Genomic DNA, 16,378 nt, shown 5'->3' with positions numbered 1-16,378 from the left:
GAACAATGAATGACAGGTTGTAATTATTTAGTCACTGATCCTGTAACATTTTAAGTTACAAATATGTTGGTATGAGTAATAATTTGCTGACCGCTTAAAAACACATTTTCTTCCCATTACCCTTTGGACATGGTTTCTATTACACATATATGAGAAATATGCAACTATTGCACTTTTCTATATGTTCTGGTGTAACAGAATAAATTATCAAATTGAAATTATTACTGGAAATATGTACCAAAACTTCTTTTTCAGAGGGTGGGGTGGTAAGAAGGGAGGGAGGAGGGAAGAGTAGTGTTCAATGTCCTATCAACAAGACCATTAAAGACAGAGCACAAGCACAGGTGGGGGAAGGCTAGCAAGGAAAACTTTTTCAAAGGAACCATCTACCAGTATTTGTTTTAACCGATCTAGAGAAACGCGGAAAACCTACATCTAGATGGCTACCACTGTCCTCTCAAATAAGAGTCCTCGTTCGCCAATTAGAGCAGTGGAGGAGTTAATATTGCAAAAGTGTTCCTAACTAGACCTTTCTAGCATACACATTAATATTGTGTCATCTTGACATTTTGGAAACCAAGCCCAAGCATAGCTCACGCTGCATTCTTTTGAATGTGCCAGAGTATAGGCCAGACCACGATTTTCTCGACACATGAGCCGCCTATCATTAAAAAATTGAACTCATTTCATATGAAAACAATGCACAGACATCTTGCAACCTTCCCCTTGACTGGTGCTTCCTTCTGATGTCAATTCCTTGAACTATTTTGAAAGAAACAGTAGTGAACATAACAGCTGCTGTCATGAATGGCTGAGTCAATACGAATGCATTGACAATTTCATTCATGTATTTGTTAGGTTTCGCAGTTTGCTATAATTCTGCTACAAATGCCACATTTCTTGAGTGAGCACAATTTTTTGAAGCTCCAGAGGGAGAAATTGCTCAGTAACTCACCTTGCACTCTTATCTTTGGATGATACTTAGACTGTCTACATTATTTTAAAATTTGTTAACTATTGAACAGCTAAAGAAAATATGAATAAACCTTGAAATTTGGCCCTTTTTAATATGTGTTACTCTTGAACATACGTGAATTACATGTGTGTCAGCAATGCTTTAAGTAATTGCATAAATGGCCAGTTTACGAAGCCAATGTTGTTCTAAGTAGGAGTCTCCGAAGTGATAACCGTGACTGAAGGTCACATATATATACAGCTTCACATACAATACAATGTTACTGTTCTATTTAGAAGCAGGTTTCACAGTGTAATATGACAAACAGAAAATTTATTAAAGGACATTATCTATACATCACGAGCTGCACTAGTAATATTTATTTGCTAAAACTGATTTTTGGGTTTATAACCCATCATCAGTGACATCTGATACAGAGCCATAAACAACTGAATGTACATTGATTTCTGCAAAATGTCATCTGTATATACTGTAGCAGTAATGTAAGTCAACCTGTGGCACAGAATTTTTTGACAATTGGTATATGAAGGTAGAATATACTGCAAAATAATCCAACATATCACATCAAATTAGGCAATTTTACATGCAGGACATAGAATCCAAACCAAAATTATTTGTTTACAGCATTGTTGAAATTGTGTGTATACATCTTATTCTGTAACCCTGTTTGTTCATTAAGTATGCTGTCTAGTTGTTTCTTCATATTGGTGTATATCTCAATTTCTTCTAGAATATTTAATAATCTTCCTTTCTCCGTTTTACAAACAGCAGTGACGCTTGTTTTTGTTGATGTCATTAGCAGAATGTTTGTATTCTCTTAAATGTGCATTGAATGCTGAGGGATTCACTTCACTGACATTTTTCTCTGAATCTCACTCTGAAGTTTCTCCCCGTTTGCTCAACAAAAAAGTTATCACATTCACTACAAGTTATTTTATACACACCAGACATGTTATGTGTTGGCTCTTATCTGGATTGTGTATAAGATGTGATCTTACATTGTTGTCTGCCCTGGAGGCAATTTGTAGCCTAGTTTCTTGAGAATGGGGGGGGGGGGGGGGAGGAGGGGGGGCCGACTGAAAGAACACAAATGAGATAAATGGTGTAACTTCGCAAACCTCTTGTCAACCCCTCTTCACTAGTCTGGGTATTTTGACATTGAGCTCTCAATGTATATATTCTTTATTGTCGTTTCTTGTTAACAATGTCAGCTTATTCCCAAGAATAAGCAGCTTTCACTCAATTAATACTTGGCAGAAATCCTACCTGAATTTGGATTAGACTTAGTTAACTTTTGAGCAGAAAAGTGTGCAGTATACTGCTGCATCTATTTTCAGTAAGCTACCACAAGAATTCGAAAATCTTAGCAGTAATCTACGCACTTTCAAATCAAAACTGAACAGTTTCTTCATGGTCCACTCACTCTATTCTGTTGAGGAGTTCTTTGAAAAATTAAGCCGATTCTTGTGTTATTCTTTTCACTGCATTTGCTTAAACTTATGGCTTGACTTTTCTTGGGTTCATGAAAATTTCATTTTTCTCTATTATTACTTTTATGTTGTAACGTCATGTACCGACACATTCCATGACCTTGGAGATTTGCTCCTCGATTTGATCCTACGGAACTCTATGTTTAAATAAATAAACAAATAAAGTAGCAAAGAGCGAGCAAGTAGAAAAATATATGTATAACCTTACCATATTGGGTTCACATATCTCCAACAGAATGAGTTGCGGTCCCCCCACCCCAAAACAAGAAAACACCTAGGTTACAAATTAGCTTCATGGCAGATAACAATGCAAGACCTCATCTTATACACAATACAGATAAGAGCCAAACATGTAACATGTCAGAAGTGTATAAAATAATATGTACTGAATGTGATAAATTTTATGTTGGGTAAATAGGGAGAAACTTCCAAACAAGACTTGGAGGACATGTTAATGTTAATGAAGCAAATCCTTCAACATTCAGTGCTCATTTAAGAGAATACAAGCATACTGCTAATGACATTAGCAAGGACATCACCATTGTCCATAAAGCAGAAAATGGCAGGTTACTGAATATTCTAGAAGAAACCGAAATATATATCCATATAACAAAACAACCAGACAACATACTTAATGAACAAAGTTACAGAATAAGACGTATATATAAAATTTCAAGTGTTTTAACCAAATAATTTTGATTTGGAATCTATGTCCAACACAAAAAACTGTCTAATTTGATATGATATATTGGATTGTTTCACAATATTATGTCTTTTGTAGTGTCTATCTTCGTACACCAATTGTCAAAGAATTGTAAATTATGTAGATGAAAGCATATCACAGATACATATATTAATATGATCTTACAAATAACAAAAAATACTGCTGATTTAGACTCTTTGACTTGTCAGTCCCACATTTACACTATACAACAGTTATGGTGAACATAATCAAGAATTGTCATTGACTAAAATTTGATAGCAGTAACATACATGACAACAAACATACTATGTGATAGGAGACATTTCAAATCCTATCACAATAACTGGCATGCAAGCCACTGCTCTAGAAGTACAAAATGCAAGTTATCTTATGAGGTGTGTTCAAAAAGTAAGGCGACTTCATATTCTAATGAAAAAATTTTTATTTATTCATCAATATTCATGTTGTCCCTTTCAAAGTATCCCCCTCAGATACAACACACTTGCGCCAACACTTCTTCCAACTCTCAAAGCACTTCTCATAAGCACTTTTTGGTACAACCTTGAATAGTTCCAACTATGCAGTTTTTATTTCTTCAATCATTGAAAATCTTCATCCTTTCATAGGTCTCTTCAGTTTTGGAAACAGGAACAAGTTGCAAGGGGCCAAATCCGCTGAATATGGTGGCTGAGGCATGATTGCCGTGTTCTTTTCGGCCAAAAAATCTCTCAGAAGCAATGATGAATGAGCAGGTGCATTGTCGTAATGCAAAAGCCATAAACTGTTTTTCCAGAATTCTGGACTTTTTTGTTTCTTCTCACAAAAGGTGCATAGAGTGAAAGTAATACTCCTTGTTGACCATTTTACCTTGAGCAAAAATTCATGATGCGCTGCACCACAGTAAATTTTTTTTTTTTTTTTGGGGGGGGGGGGGGGGGGGGGGGAGGAAACAAACCCAGTGAGCAAAACTTTGACATTTGATCAAACTTGGCATGCCGTTTTCGGTCTTGGCTCTCTGGGATGCTTCCATTGGCACGATTGGGCTTTTGTTTCAATGCCATTACCGTAAACCCATGTTTTGTCACCAGTTATGACCCTTTTGAGCAAATCAGGACCATCATTGACATCATTTGAGAGCTCCTGGGCGACACTCAAGTGACGGTTCTTCTGATCAAAATTGAGAAGTTTTGGAACAAACTTTGCTGACACACAGCTCATCCCAAAACAGCCGAAAAAATTGCACAACACAAACTAACCAATACGCCAACATTTTCAGCAACTTCTCTTGATAATTGGATGATTTTCAAAACATCACAGCTTTGATGTTATCATCTGTTGATGTGCTGGGAAGTCCAGAGTGAGGTTCATCATTGGCATCTTCTCAGCCTTATTGAAAGAGCTTTTACCACTTTTTGTTTTTATTATTTATGACATAAAGCAGAGTCACCATATGTCACTGTCAACATTTGAAGTGTTTTAGAGCACTTTATTTCATTTTTCACACAAAATTGGATGCAAATTCTTTGCTCAATTGTTTATAATAATAAAAAAAAAAAATCACTGAGCACATTAAAACACGTCAAACCTTTCTATTTGTCAAGAACAAACTAATTGTGCTGCACATTTGAAACTGTGAACATATGTTCGGGATGTGGGTGGGTGGGAAAGAAGATTGTGAATATACAGTGACTCCAGAAATATTCCTCGACTGTCACTCTGTGTCCCAACACAAATTTAGAAATGAAATTCTTAAGTAATCTGCATACTCCATTTGATTTTTTTTTGTAATGTATGCAAATAATTTCACCATTCCACTTCTATATCTTATCTCTTCCTCGTCTCAGTTTTGCATCACCATTTTTAAAAGGAGTCATTCCAATTGCCAGTTTCTATCCACCCTGTTTTAATAATGCTGCAAGGATTTTGTCTGTTTTGGTTGCCTTGTTCTTTAGCTATTTCAGGGTAGTTCTTACTTCTCCAACAGTTGGAGTGGTCAAGTTCTCTTCATTAGTTTTTTTCTTGTTCATCAATGGGAACTCATTTTGTGAACCTTGAATTGAGAAGGTTGTCAAATTGCCTGCATTATCATTCAGATTCATTTCTCTGCACTTATAATGTTATCTCTTTCACTCTTGATTAGGCTGCTTTTAGTGCTAAAGGACTTACGTGCATCATTTAATTGCCTGAAACAATCACTTATTGATAAAATTATTTAATTGGATAGATAAAAAATCTTATCACCAAGTGGCGGCAAAACACATACATAAGAGACTGTTGTGATTGGCAAACTTTCGGAGCCAGGAACTCCTTCTTCAGGCAGAAGGGTTGAAGGGGAAGGAAGAAGGGTAAAGGAAAAGGACTAGAGAGGTATAGGAAAATGACTAGATTTCGGGAAAGTCACCCAGACCCAGGGGAGACTTACCGTAAGGGATGAGAAGGAAAGGAAAGCTTTCCTTCTCATCCCATTAATTTATTCCCATCTTTATATGTTTAACATTTCTTGGAAATCCTTGTTGAACATGCACCATTGTTAAAAATTATACATTGGCAAGGAGTTGAATCCAGGCCACACATGGATAGATGAAATCTAAATTTAACATTCAAAATTTTCTTTAAAAATCAGTTTTATTTTAGAGGAAAAGCTTTTAAAATGCTTCAGTACAAGGAAACCTATACCTCCTGGCAGTCAGTGTGACAGAACGTTCAACTCGCCCTAAGACCACATGACAATCTTGTTTCTTGATGTTTTATAATTATGGTCCATGAAGTTCAAAACTTAAAAGTCAATTACCAAACGCATAAAAATACGACTCTCAAAACGTTTCAAGAAAAGTGACTTTGAACGTTTTTGAATGTCTTTAGTGCCCTAAAGTACGGTTGGCTTTTTGATAGGTGGCGTGGCCTTGTGATAGAGCCTTCATCTATCCTCTGTGTGTTTGGCCTGGGTTCGATTCCTTGCCAATGCATAATTTTAAACAAAGGTGCATGTTCTACAAGGATTTCCAAGAAATGTAAAACACATAAAGTTGAAAAAATTAACAGGATGAGAAGGAAAGCTTTCCTTCCTTTCCTTTCCTTCTCATCCCGTTTGGTAAGTCTCCCCTGACTCGCGGTTCTGGATGACTTTACCGAAATCTACCCCTTTTCTTAGTCCTCTCCAGTTCTTTTCCTTCGCCCTTCTTCCATCCCCTTCAACCCCTCTGCCTGTAGAAGCAGCCACTGGCTCTGAAAGCTTGCCAATCACAATAGTTTTTTATGTGTGTCTCCTGCTGCCACTTGGTGAGTAGGTTTTTTATCTACCCACTAAATAATTTTATCAATAATTGATTGTTTTTGTTGTTATAGAAAGAAAGGTAAGATATATAGGCAGTAACAGCAGCCTAGAGTTCCAAATTCACAGAATTGCTAGCATTATATTTTGAAACATAATAAAGGGCGGGGGGAAGCAAGTTGGGTGGGAGAGGGGGGGGGAGGGGAGGGGAGGGGAGAGAGAGAGAGAGAGAGAGAGAGAGAGAGAGAGAGAGAGAGGAGCGATGGATTTGGGGGGGGGGGGGGGGGGGGTTAACAGACAACGGAGAAAAGAATAGCAAGAACAAGGAAAGAAGAGCCGTATAAATTGCATAATTCTTTCCAAATGAAACAGTCCTGTTTAACTACCTCCCACAAATGTTCTGATAACTGTTCAGAGAAGTAGCAGTACTGCCAAGTTTCATACAAAAGAGTTATGCAGTCTAAACTATAATTAAGGAATATATGAGAAAGATGACATCAGCTCTGACCTCTACTTGTATGTAAGGACAAGGTGTGCAAGGTGTGTTAGAAAAGTAATGTAATATAATTTTTGTAACCACAAATTTAATTTTTTTATGTACAACAAGGTTGTTCCTTTCAGAAAAACTCCCTCTGGCAATTACACACCAGTGAGAACAATGTTTCAAGTCTTTATAATAGGTTTGAAAGGTTTCTGCCGAAATATCTATCAGCGCCTCAGTTCTGCTCTTCTGGATATTTCCCCAAAAGCCCTTTCAAATGATTTTTTGGGTTTGAGGAATAAAAAGAAATCATATAGATTGGGACCCAGCATACAGGGAAGCTGAGGAACCACAGGAATGCTATTTTGCTTGCAGCACTGTTGACAGCTTTCAACAGTGAAATACAGATGTCTGTAGGTCACAACAGTAGCCATCTATATAGCTCCAGCAATTCTGAGGTGCTACCACAGAGGTGTCAAAAAACTGTGTTATGTGACTGGTGGTGGCATGCATACACAGCTGCCACACACAGCCCACTGCAACTGTCAGGGATCGTCATACACCAACTTTACTACAGTATTGCTCTGTGATGGGAGGCAGCATGTAAGTATTTGCAAAGCAGGGTTGTACACGTGCCTCATTTTTCCCTGAATCTTTCTATGACTATCCAATAAAAAGTTTAAGTGAGTATTTGTCCTGGAGGCACAAATTCATTGTGGACAACCCCCAGACTAAAAACAGAATTATTATTTTGAGTTTGCTCATTCTCGCTCGGGATCTGGAGAGTTTGCAGTGTGCCACTCCTGGCGTTGGAATTTTGCCTCTATAATGTATTCAGAAACATTCCCAATTAATATAAGGTCAATGTTTGTTAACTGAAACAGCAGCCTACCTTTAAATTTGATGTGACCAGGATCTAACTGTTAAGTGCTAATCGGATTTAGCTGCCTCGGGAGTAATTCCTAATTAGAATGTGGTTGCTCAACAATGTTCAACACAATGATTAAAGGGTTTTACAATAACCAATCCCAAGATGTTTTAAACAGTTTGACTCAGATAAATCATAATTTTGAGGCAGATACAATTTTTGTCTCGCACTTCTAGTTAGGGTTAATCTCATCAAAGGTCAGAACGCTTGGTATTGTGTCACACACTGTAATAATGGTTAACACACACAATCCTCATTGCAAGCCAGTGAGTGGCTGGCGTGAACACAAATATACGGCACACTGTAAACCTTTATAAAACACTGAACAGGGTGTATATGTGGACAAGAAAGAGATATTCCCCAATTTCCCAGTTAAAAATGCACTTTTTCTTGGCTGGACCTGCTATTGTGACTTATAAAAAGCTACGAAGAGGTTCTGGAGAATATTCCTTCTCCGTGTCACAAACGTGTAGATGACGTAAGTTCCTTTTAGCAGGTTGAGAATAATGGAAGACAAAGCTCAATAATGAAATCAGATGACAATGAGGAAAGAGTGAAGTATCTTAGGAGGCCAGACTGTTGGTCAACCAGTAGTGATTTAAATTTTGTGGGGGAAAAAAAAAGGGGGGGGGGGGGGGGGGGAATGTGAAGCTTCTGTGCCCTGACTTTCTGAACTGCAATCAGAGGGAGGCTGTAAGGGATCTACAATCCCATAACCAATGATAATACACTATTCCCAGAATTATTACTTTTCTAACATATGTTGTCCATCTACTGGGTATAAAAACAGGCAAGATTATGTTAACTATTATTGGGAATTGTGAACTGGGAAGAAATATTTTGTATAGGGTATGATAATTACTTTAATAAATAGTCTATGATTCACAGCTGTTCCATAGTAACAAAATTCCTCCAAAAAACACCATTCAATTAATATTCAAATAATAGCAGAGTACGCAGAATGTCAACTTTTACAGAATGTATGAAAGTAATCTGTACAATAGATAACATACCCCGAGCCAACGATTACTGAACATAGCAGCAAAGAACTGCAGCCTTGCTGCTAACACACACTTATGTGCAGGCAGCTCCCGGCCATCTTCACACTTTATTTTCACATCAAACAAATCTTGATATTTGTTGTAGGATAGGCGGGGCCTCAGTGATGGTTGAATACCGTTTTTCATATGTATGTAACCAGCTTCATACCTGCATTCATGTAAAATACCCTTTAGTGATCACGTGCTTGTTTCTTCTATGATTGTAAGGAACAGTGTGCAAAAAAAAAAAAAAAAAAAAAATATCACAAACAATTTCAAAAATAAATGTTTATAGCAATTATTTAATATAAAACAATAACATCAGCCAAACCCAGAGAACAGAATGAAGTGCATTATGTAAACCCTACAGTTCCTATGTAGAATACTACAGCCATCACTATCAGAAATGAACTGAAAAGAAACTTAGTTGCAAGACTATTAGACTAGTCAGAACACAAAATCATCCCAAGATCACACAACAGACAAGGAATTCACGTAGTGTTACTTAGCACAAAAATTTCACAATATCGGATAACTAAAGGAAGTAATAAAGCCAACTTATTGTGATAAAGGCAAATAGAACGTAAAATGATAGTTTCCAACATGAGCACAGTTGGGGGGGGAAGAAACAAGCAAGGAGATAAAGAAAGAAGTTAAGAATTTAAAAGGAAACAAATAAGACAAAGAAGAGAGAGACATATTCTGAGTATTAAAATATTCTGAGAATCTGTGAATTTTCCAACAACTGGTCCCAGAAAATAAAATATTATGTACAAGAGCATAAAAAACTTTCAATGTTAAAAGGCTGCATCAATGGTTCTCATATGATAAAAGGCTGTTTCAATCACTTCATAAAATGCACACAACTGGTCCAGGAAAATGACTGGCACATAAACATTACATTTAGATTTAACAATACTTTAAAAATTGTAACAGTATCATGAAATATTGTATTAGTAGACTTCCTAAATTACTAACACGTACAAAGACGTGGTGGAAATTTCCCAGCCAAGCTCAGAAACATCATTTACACAAATGAAAACTCTGGTACCTTTTTGTGACTTAGCACATTCAAATATTAAATTAACCTGCACAAATGTTTTACTTATATGACTTTTTATAACAGTAATATTGTGTATATTTTATTAAACTGATAAAATGGAATATTGAATGTTGCAATGTACTTTATTTTGGATGATTTATTGCCAACAGAAATTCATCTTTAGTTGGTGAAAGTTAATAAGACCTCTGATATTAATTTTCAACAGTTCTGAGATGGACATCTGAATTGGTGTAGGGCCACACATCTCACAGATGGCAAATGAAAAGCCATTAACCTATGAAATTTCATTTTCAAGGAATTAATTTAAAATGTAAGCACACAGAAACTTTATTATACCTGGAACTTCCCTATTCTATAAAAATCTCTCTACCAAAAGACAAAGTTTCTCAGAAGCCAAAACCCCTACTCTCACTTTAAGACTTAATCACACTTTTCTAATGTACTTCATTGCCAGTGGAAACCTTCTATTTTAAAAATTCCCCCACAAGCTACTGCATGATGTGCCATTGTTACAATAAAGTCCCAGACATGTTGGCACACTAAATGGCAGTATTTCAAAAACTGCTCCTTTTCATCTATTAAATTGTATCTCAATGCCCCTGCATTTTATGCAGCTGAGACAAGTACAAAGTAATTGCTTTCACTTAAAAGACTGCTTACCGTACTTCTTGTAACTTCTGGTAAAGCAGTAAAATTCCTAGCTTCTTAGATGCTTCCTGGGCTAGACGAACAGGATTCTGTCTCTTTTCTGAGTCTATTTGAATTTCTTCCTTTGTAGCTTTAATTTTCTTCTTTTGTTTATTTTCAGTATACACACTGAATGCTGAAGTATTTTCCATATCATTTACATCAAGCTCTTTGAATACATCATGATGTCTTTGAGATACCTGGCAGCTGTTTTCTTTTGATTCTTGAATTGTTATCCTGAAACATATCAAAGAAATAAACATAATGCTAAAAATTAAAAAAAGCTAAGGGAACATACATTAAAGTAAGGAGAATTATGTCCCTGGGTAAATTATTTGTAGTATGTTGATTACAGCTGAGAGTAACATGAGAGCACACTGGGTTAGATTGCCAGACAAATAGAAAAGCAATGGTTGAGTTTTGAGGTTTTGGAATGGATGGTCTGTCAACATTGTTTTTCCTGTCTCGTATTTTCGGTCAGCACTCCCTCTATTGTTATAAACTTTGGGATTGATGATAACGTTTGCTTGTATTTCTGCTAGAATTCATTTTACACTTGTTTTTGGAAGGCAAGTGATAAAAATGCTGAAAAACAGCATGTCCTGGGACCCGTAACCATGAGTAAGGTAACTTCATTATAGTGCCTCTATAATTTAAAACCGAATATGATGCTTTGATGAGTTTTAGCACTTTTCACATTCACGAGGCATTGTCAGAGGTGAAATAAATGTTAAGTGCCAAATAAAATTTTAAAACCAACTTGCACTCAAAACTTAACACTTAGATTTGTTATGTAATACTTACCCTCGGCATGAAGAGACATATCAACTCACTATTTTTAAATACATATTTTTTCATAAAAATACTGTCAAAAGACAACTTAACATAAACTCTCTTAAATTATTTACGTAAATCTGTCTTTGGTGCAAGTGTAGTGAATCTTAAAAATATGTTGGTGCTTATGGTCAAGCAAATTTCATTGATGTAGTTAATTTCCAAACCACATATTACAGAGATCAGCTGATCTCATAGAACTGGTAACTGTGCACAACTTCAGACTGTTCTGTTAGGATAAAGAAAGATGGAAAGTTACACAAATGCCAAGCTAGCATTTGATAAAGTTAAAGCAGTGATTGTGAAACGAGGGAAAGGAGTCACAAAAAGCTCAGGTATTAGATTTGTTTAGCAGCTGGAAAGCAGAGGGCGGGTTATCTGTGGCAGATATGCAGCAGTAAGCGTAACTGTATCACAACAGTACTTGTATGGACATTGAAGACTAAAGAGAACAAACTCCATATTATGAGAAAATTGGACAACTGCATATAAATATCATGTGTCTGGTGTAAATGATAACTAAAGAAGCTGCAATATTTTTCCCTGTGGCAGCTTTCCTGCTAATTTTACAGAGTGAATTTACGACTTGTGTGTGGCAGATACAGAATGCAGCAGTTAACTGCTAATACAATCTACAGCATTAGTTTTGGCAACTATTTCTACATGTTAATGTATGCTTTTCTTTGTTATTCATACCTTAAAGTTCCTTCTTAACATGATCAGAAATGATAAAATGAGAACGAAGTGTGTATGCGATAATTTTGGCACTTTTACTAACATGCTAACTAAAGACTAAAATTACGTTTCAAGTTTTGTGAATGTGAGAGTGAGAATTTTGAGGTATTCATCTTATGGGTGTTCAAATGGAACCCAAATCTTTGTAGACAATCATACTATCCTGAAACTCAAGTCCAAACATGGATTGGATTGCGGCCATGCCCTTTAAGAAGAACCATCCTGGCATTTGCCTGGAACGATTTAGGGAAATAGCGGAAAACCTAAATCAGGATGGCCAGACCAGGGATTAAACCGTCGTCCTGCCAAATATGAGTGGGGGGGAAAGGGGGGGAAAGGGGGGAAAGGGGGGAGGAGGAGGAGGACAAGAATGAAGCAAACCTTGCTTTCCATGAAGTTCCAAGAGCAACCAGACACTTTTTTCAATAATAAACCCAGTTGAGATCAGGGTGATGGAGGAAAAGTGCTGTAAAATTAGCAAAATCTTAGGGTGTGTAGTAGATGATGGTTACAGTAAGTGCTCTTACAACTAGCATTACTGTGAAACAGACTACAGAATGTGTTGTGAGTGGAACTGCATGGGAATAAGCCTGTTAACCTCAAACTGCCAATATTTTAAAATTACAAACCTTGTCATTGCAAAGACAAATTTCAGGAGTTAATAAATGTAATGTATGACCTTACAACAGCATCACTTGAAAATACTCTTCCCTGGTAGCTGCACATATGAATGCGCCCTTTTCCATATGTGAGACACCACATTTCCCTTCAATTTTATAATCTGGTTATCTTTAAGTGTCCATGCTCTATTTTCCACAAAATGTGACTGCATTATTACACAGTAAGACTAAATCCACATACTCCTCGTTTATCCTATGACTAGAAGGTATTATCTGTCTGCTTAGTAGCCTACATGCTACCACGTTTGATATGTTACATACTTATTATGCAAAGAAGAAATTACTTGCTAAGCTACATATAAAACTTAAATTTTTAATAAAACAATGAAGATTAATCATGGTGAGCCAATAGAGTAACTTACTCTACACTGCAAGGACCTGGCTTCAGGAGATCACAATCTGAAGTATACAAGAACTGCAATATTTGTTCAAATATTTCAGGACGAATGTTCTTAATCTTCACACGAGACACATTATTTTCATTATCATCATTTGACTTTTCTTGTTTTATCATGTGCAGCAATGTATCACTGGACAGAGCCACTATGTACTGATGTGCTGGAAACTCCCGAACACCCACCTGTAAACAACCACAATACATGTAAGTGGAATAAAAGTTTACATATTAATGTTTGTGCTGCTATTTGAAAACAAAACAATAATAATAAATAAACACCCAACAAATAATGAAAGCAACTTTTCCACAGAAACCCTAACACATGTAATCCCTACCAGTATCAAGATTTCAACAGTGAACTATAGGAGCCTCTATTAAAATAACTAAAAATTGTAACACCATTAGCCACTAAGATAGAAAAGGAAATCAGTGGAACTACAACACTTTTTTAACTTTTTAGTCACTCAACATTACTTAAACTTATCAGGCGCAATAAGATCTACAAATTTTCATTACCACTTTTTTCAATTCTATTAATAAGAGAATTATCCACACAAAATTTCATTATCAGTTCCAGTAATGAGAAAAAGCCAAAATATTTCTGTTTTGAAACCAAACAGTCCCACAAGATGCACCACAGGGGAAAAAAAATGTTGTTTTTAACAACAACAAAAAATCATTTTAGAATATATTCTGTAAAGCAAAAGCTATTAGAATCAATTCTCACACACAACTTTGGTAATAAATATTAAAATACTTACAAATATAATAGAGGGAAACATTCCACGTGGGAAAAATATATCTAAAAAGAAAGATGATGAAACTTACCAAACAAAAGCGCTGGCAGGTCGATAGACACACAAACAAACACAAACATACACACAAAATTCTAGCTTTCGCAACCAATGGTTGCCTCGTCAGGAAAGAGGGAAGGAGAAGGAAAGACAAAAGGATATGGGTTTTAAGGGAGAGGGTAAGGAGTCATTCCAATCCCGGGAGCGGAAAGACTTACCTTAGGGGGAAAAAAGGACAGGTATACACTCGCACACACACACGTATCCATCCACACATACACAGACACAAGCAGACATTTGTAAAGGCAAACTCTTTGCCTTTACAAATGTCTGCTTGTGTCTGTGTATGTGTGGATGGATATGTGTGTGTGTGCGAGTGTATACCTGTCCTTTTTTCCCCCTAAGGTAAGTCTTTCCGCTCCCGGGATTGGAATGACTCCTTACCCTCTCCCTTAAAACCCATATCCTTTTGTCTTTCCTTCTCCTTCCCTCTTTCCTGACGAGGCAACCATTGGTTGCGAAAGCTAGAATTTTGTGTGTATGTTTGTGTTTGTTTGTGTGTCTATCGACCTGCCAGCGCTTTTGTTTGGTAAGTTTCATCATCTTTCTTTTTAAAATACTTACAGTTACACGTTGCAATCAATATGACTGCTTGTTATCGGTTTGACTTACTTACAGTTGAATCTGGATGATCACCATTTATGAATCAATTTCTGTATTTATTTGTCATTCAAATGAAGAAAATGAATTCTCTTAGTAAGTGACCATTGACAAATGGTGTCATAGCTTTTAATGCTTTCTTCACACTAAAAAATTGACACTGTTTTCTCTATGGGACAGGTCTTGCATCTAGGTCTATTATTGGGATGTGAGAAATGGGGCAAGATGTTGGGGGCAGGGGTTGTGTAGGGGTGGACGAGGATATTGTGTAGGTTCGGTGGGCAGCGGAATACCACTGTGGAAAGGGTAGGAAGGATAGTGGATACAATATTTATCATTTCAGGGCACGTCAAGATGTAGTCAAAACCCTGGCAGAGAATGTAATTCAGTTGCCCCAGTCCTGGGTGGTACTGAGTTACGGGGGAATACTCCTCTGTGGCTGGACGGTGGGACTTTGAGAGGTGTTGGGTGACGAAATATAAGATGCGGGAGATCTGTTTTTGTACAAGGTTGGGAGGATAATTACAGTCTGCAAAGGCCTCAGTGAGACCCTCAAGATATTTCGAGAGGGACCACTCGCCACTACAGATGCGACAGGCACAGGTGGCTAGGCTGTATTGATGGAACTTCTCGGTATGGAATGGGCAGCAGCTGTCAAAGTGGAAATATTGCTGGTGGTTGGTAGATCTGATATGGACAGAGGTACTGATATAGCCATCTTTGAGGTGGAGGTCAGCATCGAGGAAGGTGGCTTGATGGGTTGAGTAGGACCAGGTGATGTTAATGGGGAAGAAGGTGTTGAGGTTCTGGAGGAATATGGATAGGGTGTCCTCACCCTCAAGCCAGATCACAAAGATGTCTCAGTGAATCTGAACCAGGTGAGGGGTTTGGGATTCTGAGTGTTTAGGAAAGATTCCTCAAGATGCCCCAAGAACAGGTTTGCATAGGATGATGCCATGCAGGTGCCCATAGCCATACCCCAGATTTGTTTGTAGGTAATGCCTTCAAAGGAGAAGAAATTGTGGATGAGGATATAGTTGGTCTTGGCAACTGGGGAGGAGGTGGTTTGGAATCTGTCAGGTGTTGGAAAACTAGTGTTTAATAGCGGTGAGGCCACGGGCATAATGCATGTTAGTGTAAAGCATCAATTGTAATGATGTAACGAGCAGGGTACCAAGTGGTAAAGCGACAGGAACTGTGGAGAGTCAGTGCAGGAAATGGTAGATATCTTTTGTATAGGAGGGTAGGTTGCAGGTAACAGGCTGAAGATGTTGGTCTACGAGAGCAGAGATTCTCCCAGTGGGGACACAGTAACTGGCCACAATGTGGCGTCCTGGGTGATAGGGTTTGGGACTTTAGGAAGCATGTAGAAGGTAGGAGTGGGGGGAGTGGTAGGGGTGGGGAGAGAGATGTACTCCGGGGAGAGGTTCTGGGATGGGCCTAAGGGTTTGAGGAGAGATTTGAGATTCAACTGGATTTCTGGAATGGGGTCACTGTGGCAGAGTTTGTAGCTGGATGAATCTGACAGCTGGCAGAGTCCCTCTGCAAGGCAATCCTTGCATTGAAAACAACAGTGGTGGAGCCCTGTCAGCAGGTAGCATTATAAGGTTGGGATCATTTTTCAGGTGGCAGATTTCAG

The 16,378-nt window shown here is 37.5% G+C and overlaps 1 protein-coding gene across 1 annotated transcript in view; it reads right to left on the bottom strand.

Annotated features, from left to right (window-relative positions):
• LOC124595315 (inhibitor of Bruton tyrosine kinase) overlaps positions 1 to 16,378 on the bottom strand; it is a 124,594-nt gene that overhangs the window by 40,121 nt on the left and 68,095 nt on the right. Inside the window, exons 10-12 of the mRNA XM_047134015.1 lie at positions 13,251 to 13,468; positions 10,613 to 10,876; positions 8,863 to 9,058 (exon numbers count right to left, since the gene is read on the bottom strand). Coding sequence (XP_046989971.1) covers positions 8,863 to 9,058; positions 10,613 to 10,876; positions 13,251 to 13,468 — 678 coding nt within the window. The remainder of the gene's footprint in view (positions 1 to 8,862; positions 9,059 to 10,612; positions 10,877 to 13,250; positions 13,469 to 16,378) is intronic.

The sequence above is a fragment of the Schistocerca americana genome, chromosome 2 (genome assembly GCF_021461395.2).
Source record: "Schistocerca americana isolate TAMUIC-IGC-003095 chromosome 2, iqSchAmer2.1, whole genome shotgun sequence".
Lineage (NCBI taxonomy): Eukaryota > Metazoa > Arthropoda > Insecta > Orthoptera > Acrididae > Schistocerca > Schistocerca americana.
The sequence above is the reverse complement of the archived record's forward strand: the minus strand, read 5'-3'. Positions and strand labels throughout refer to the sequence as shown.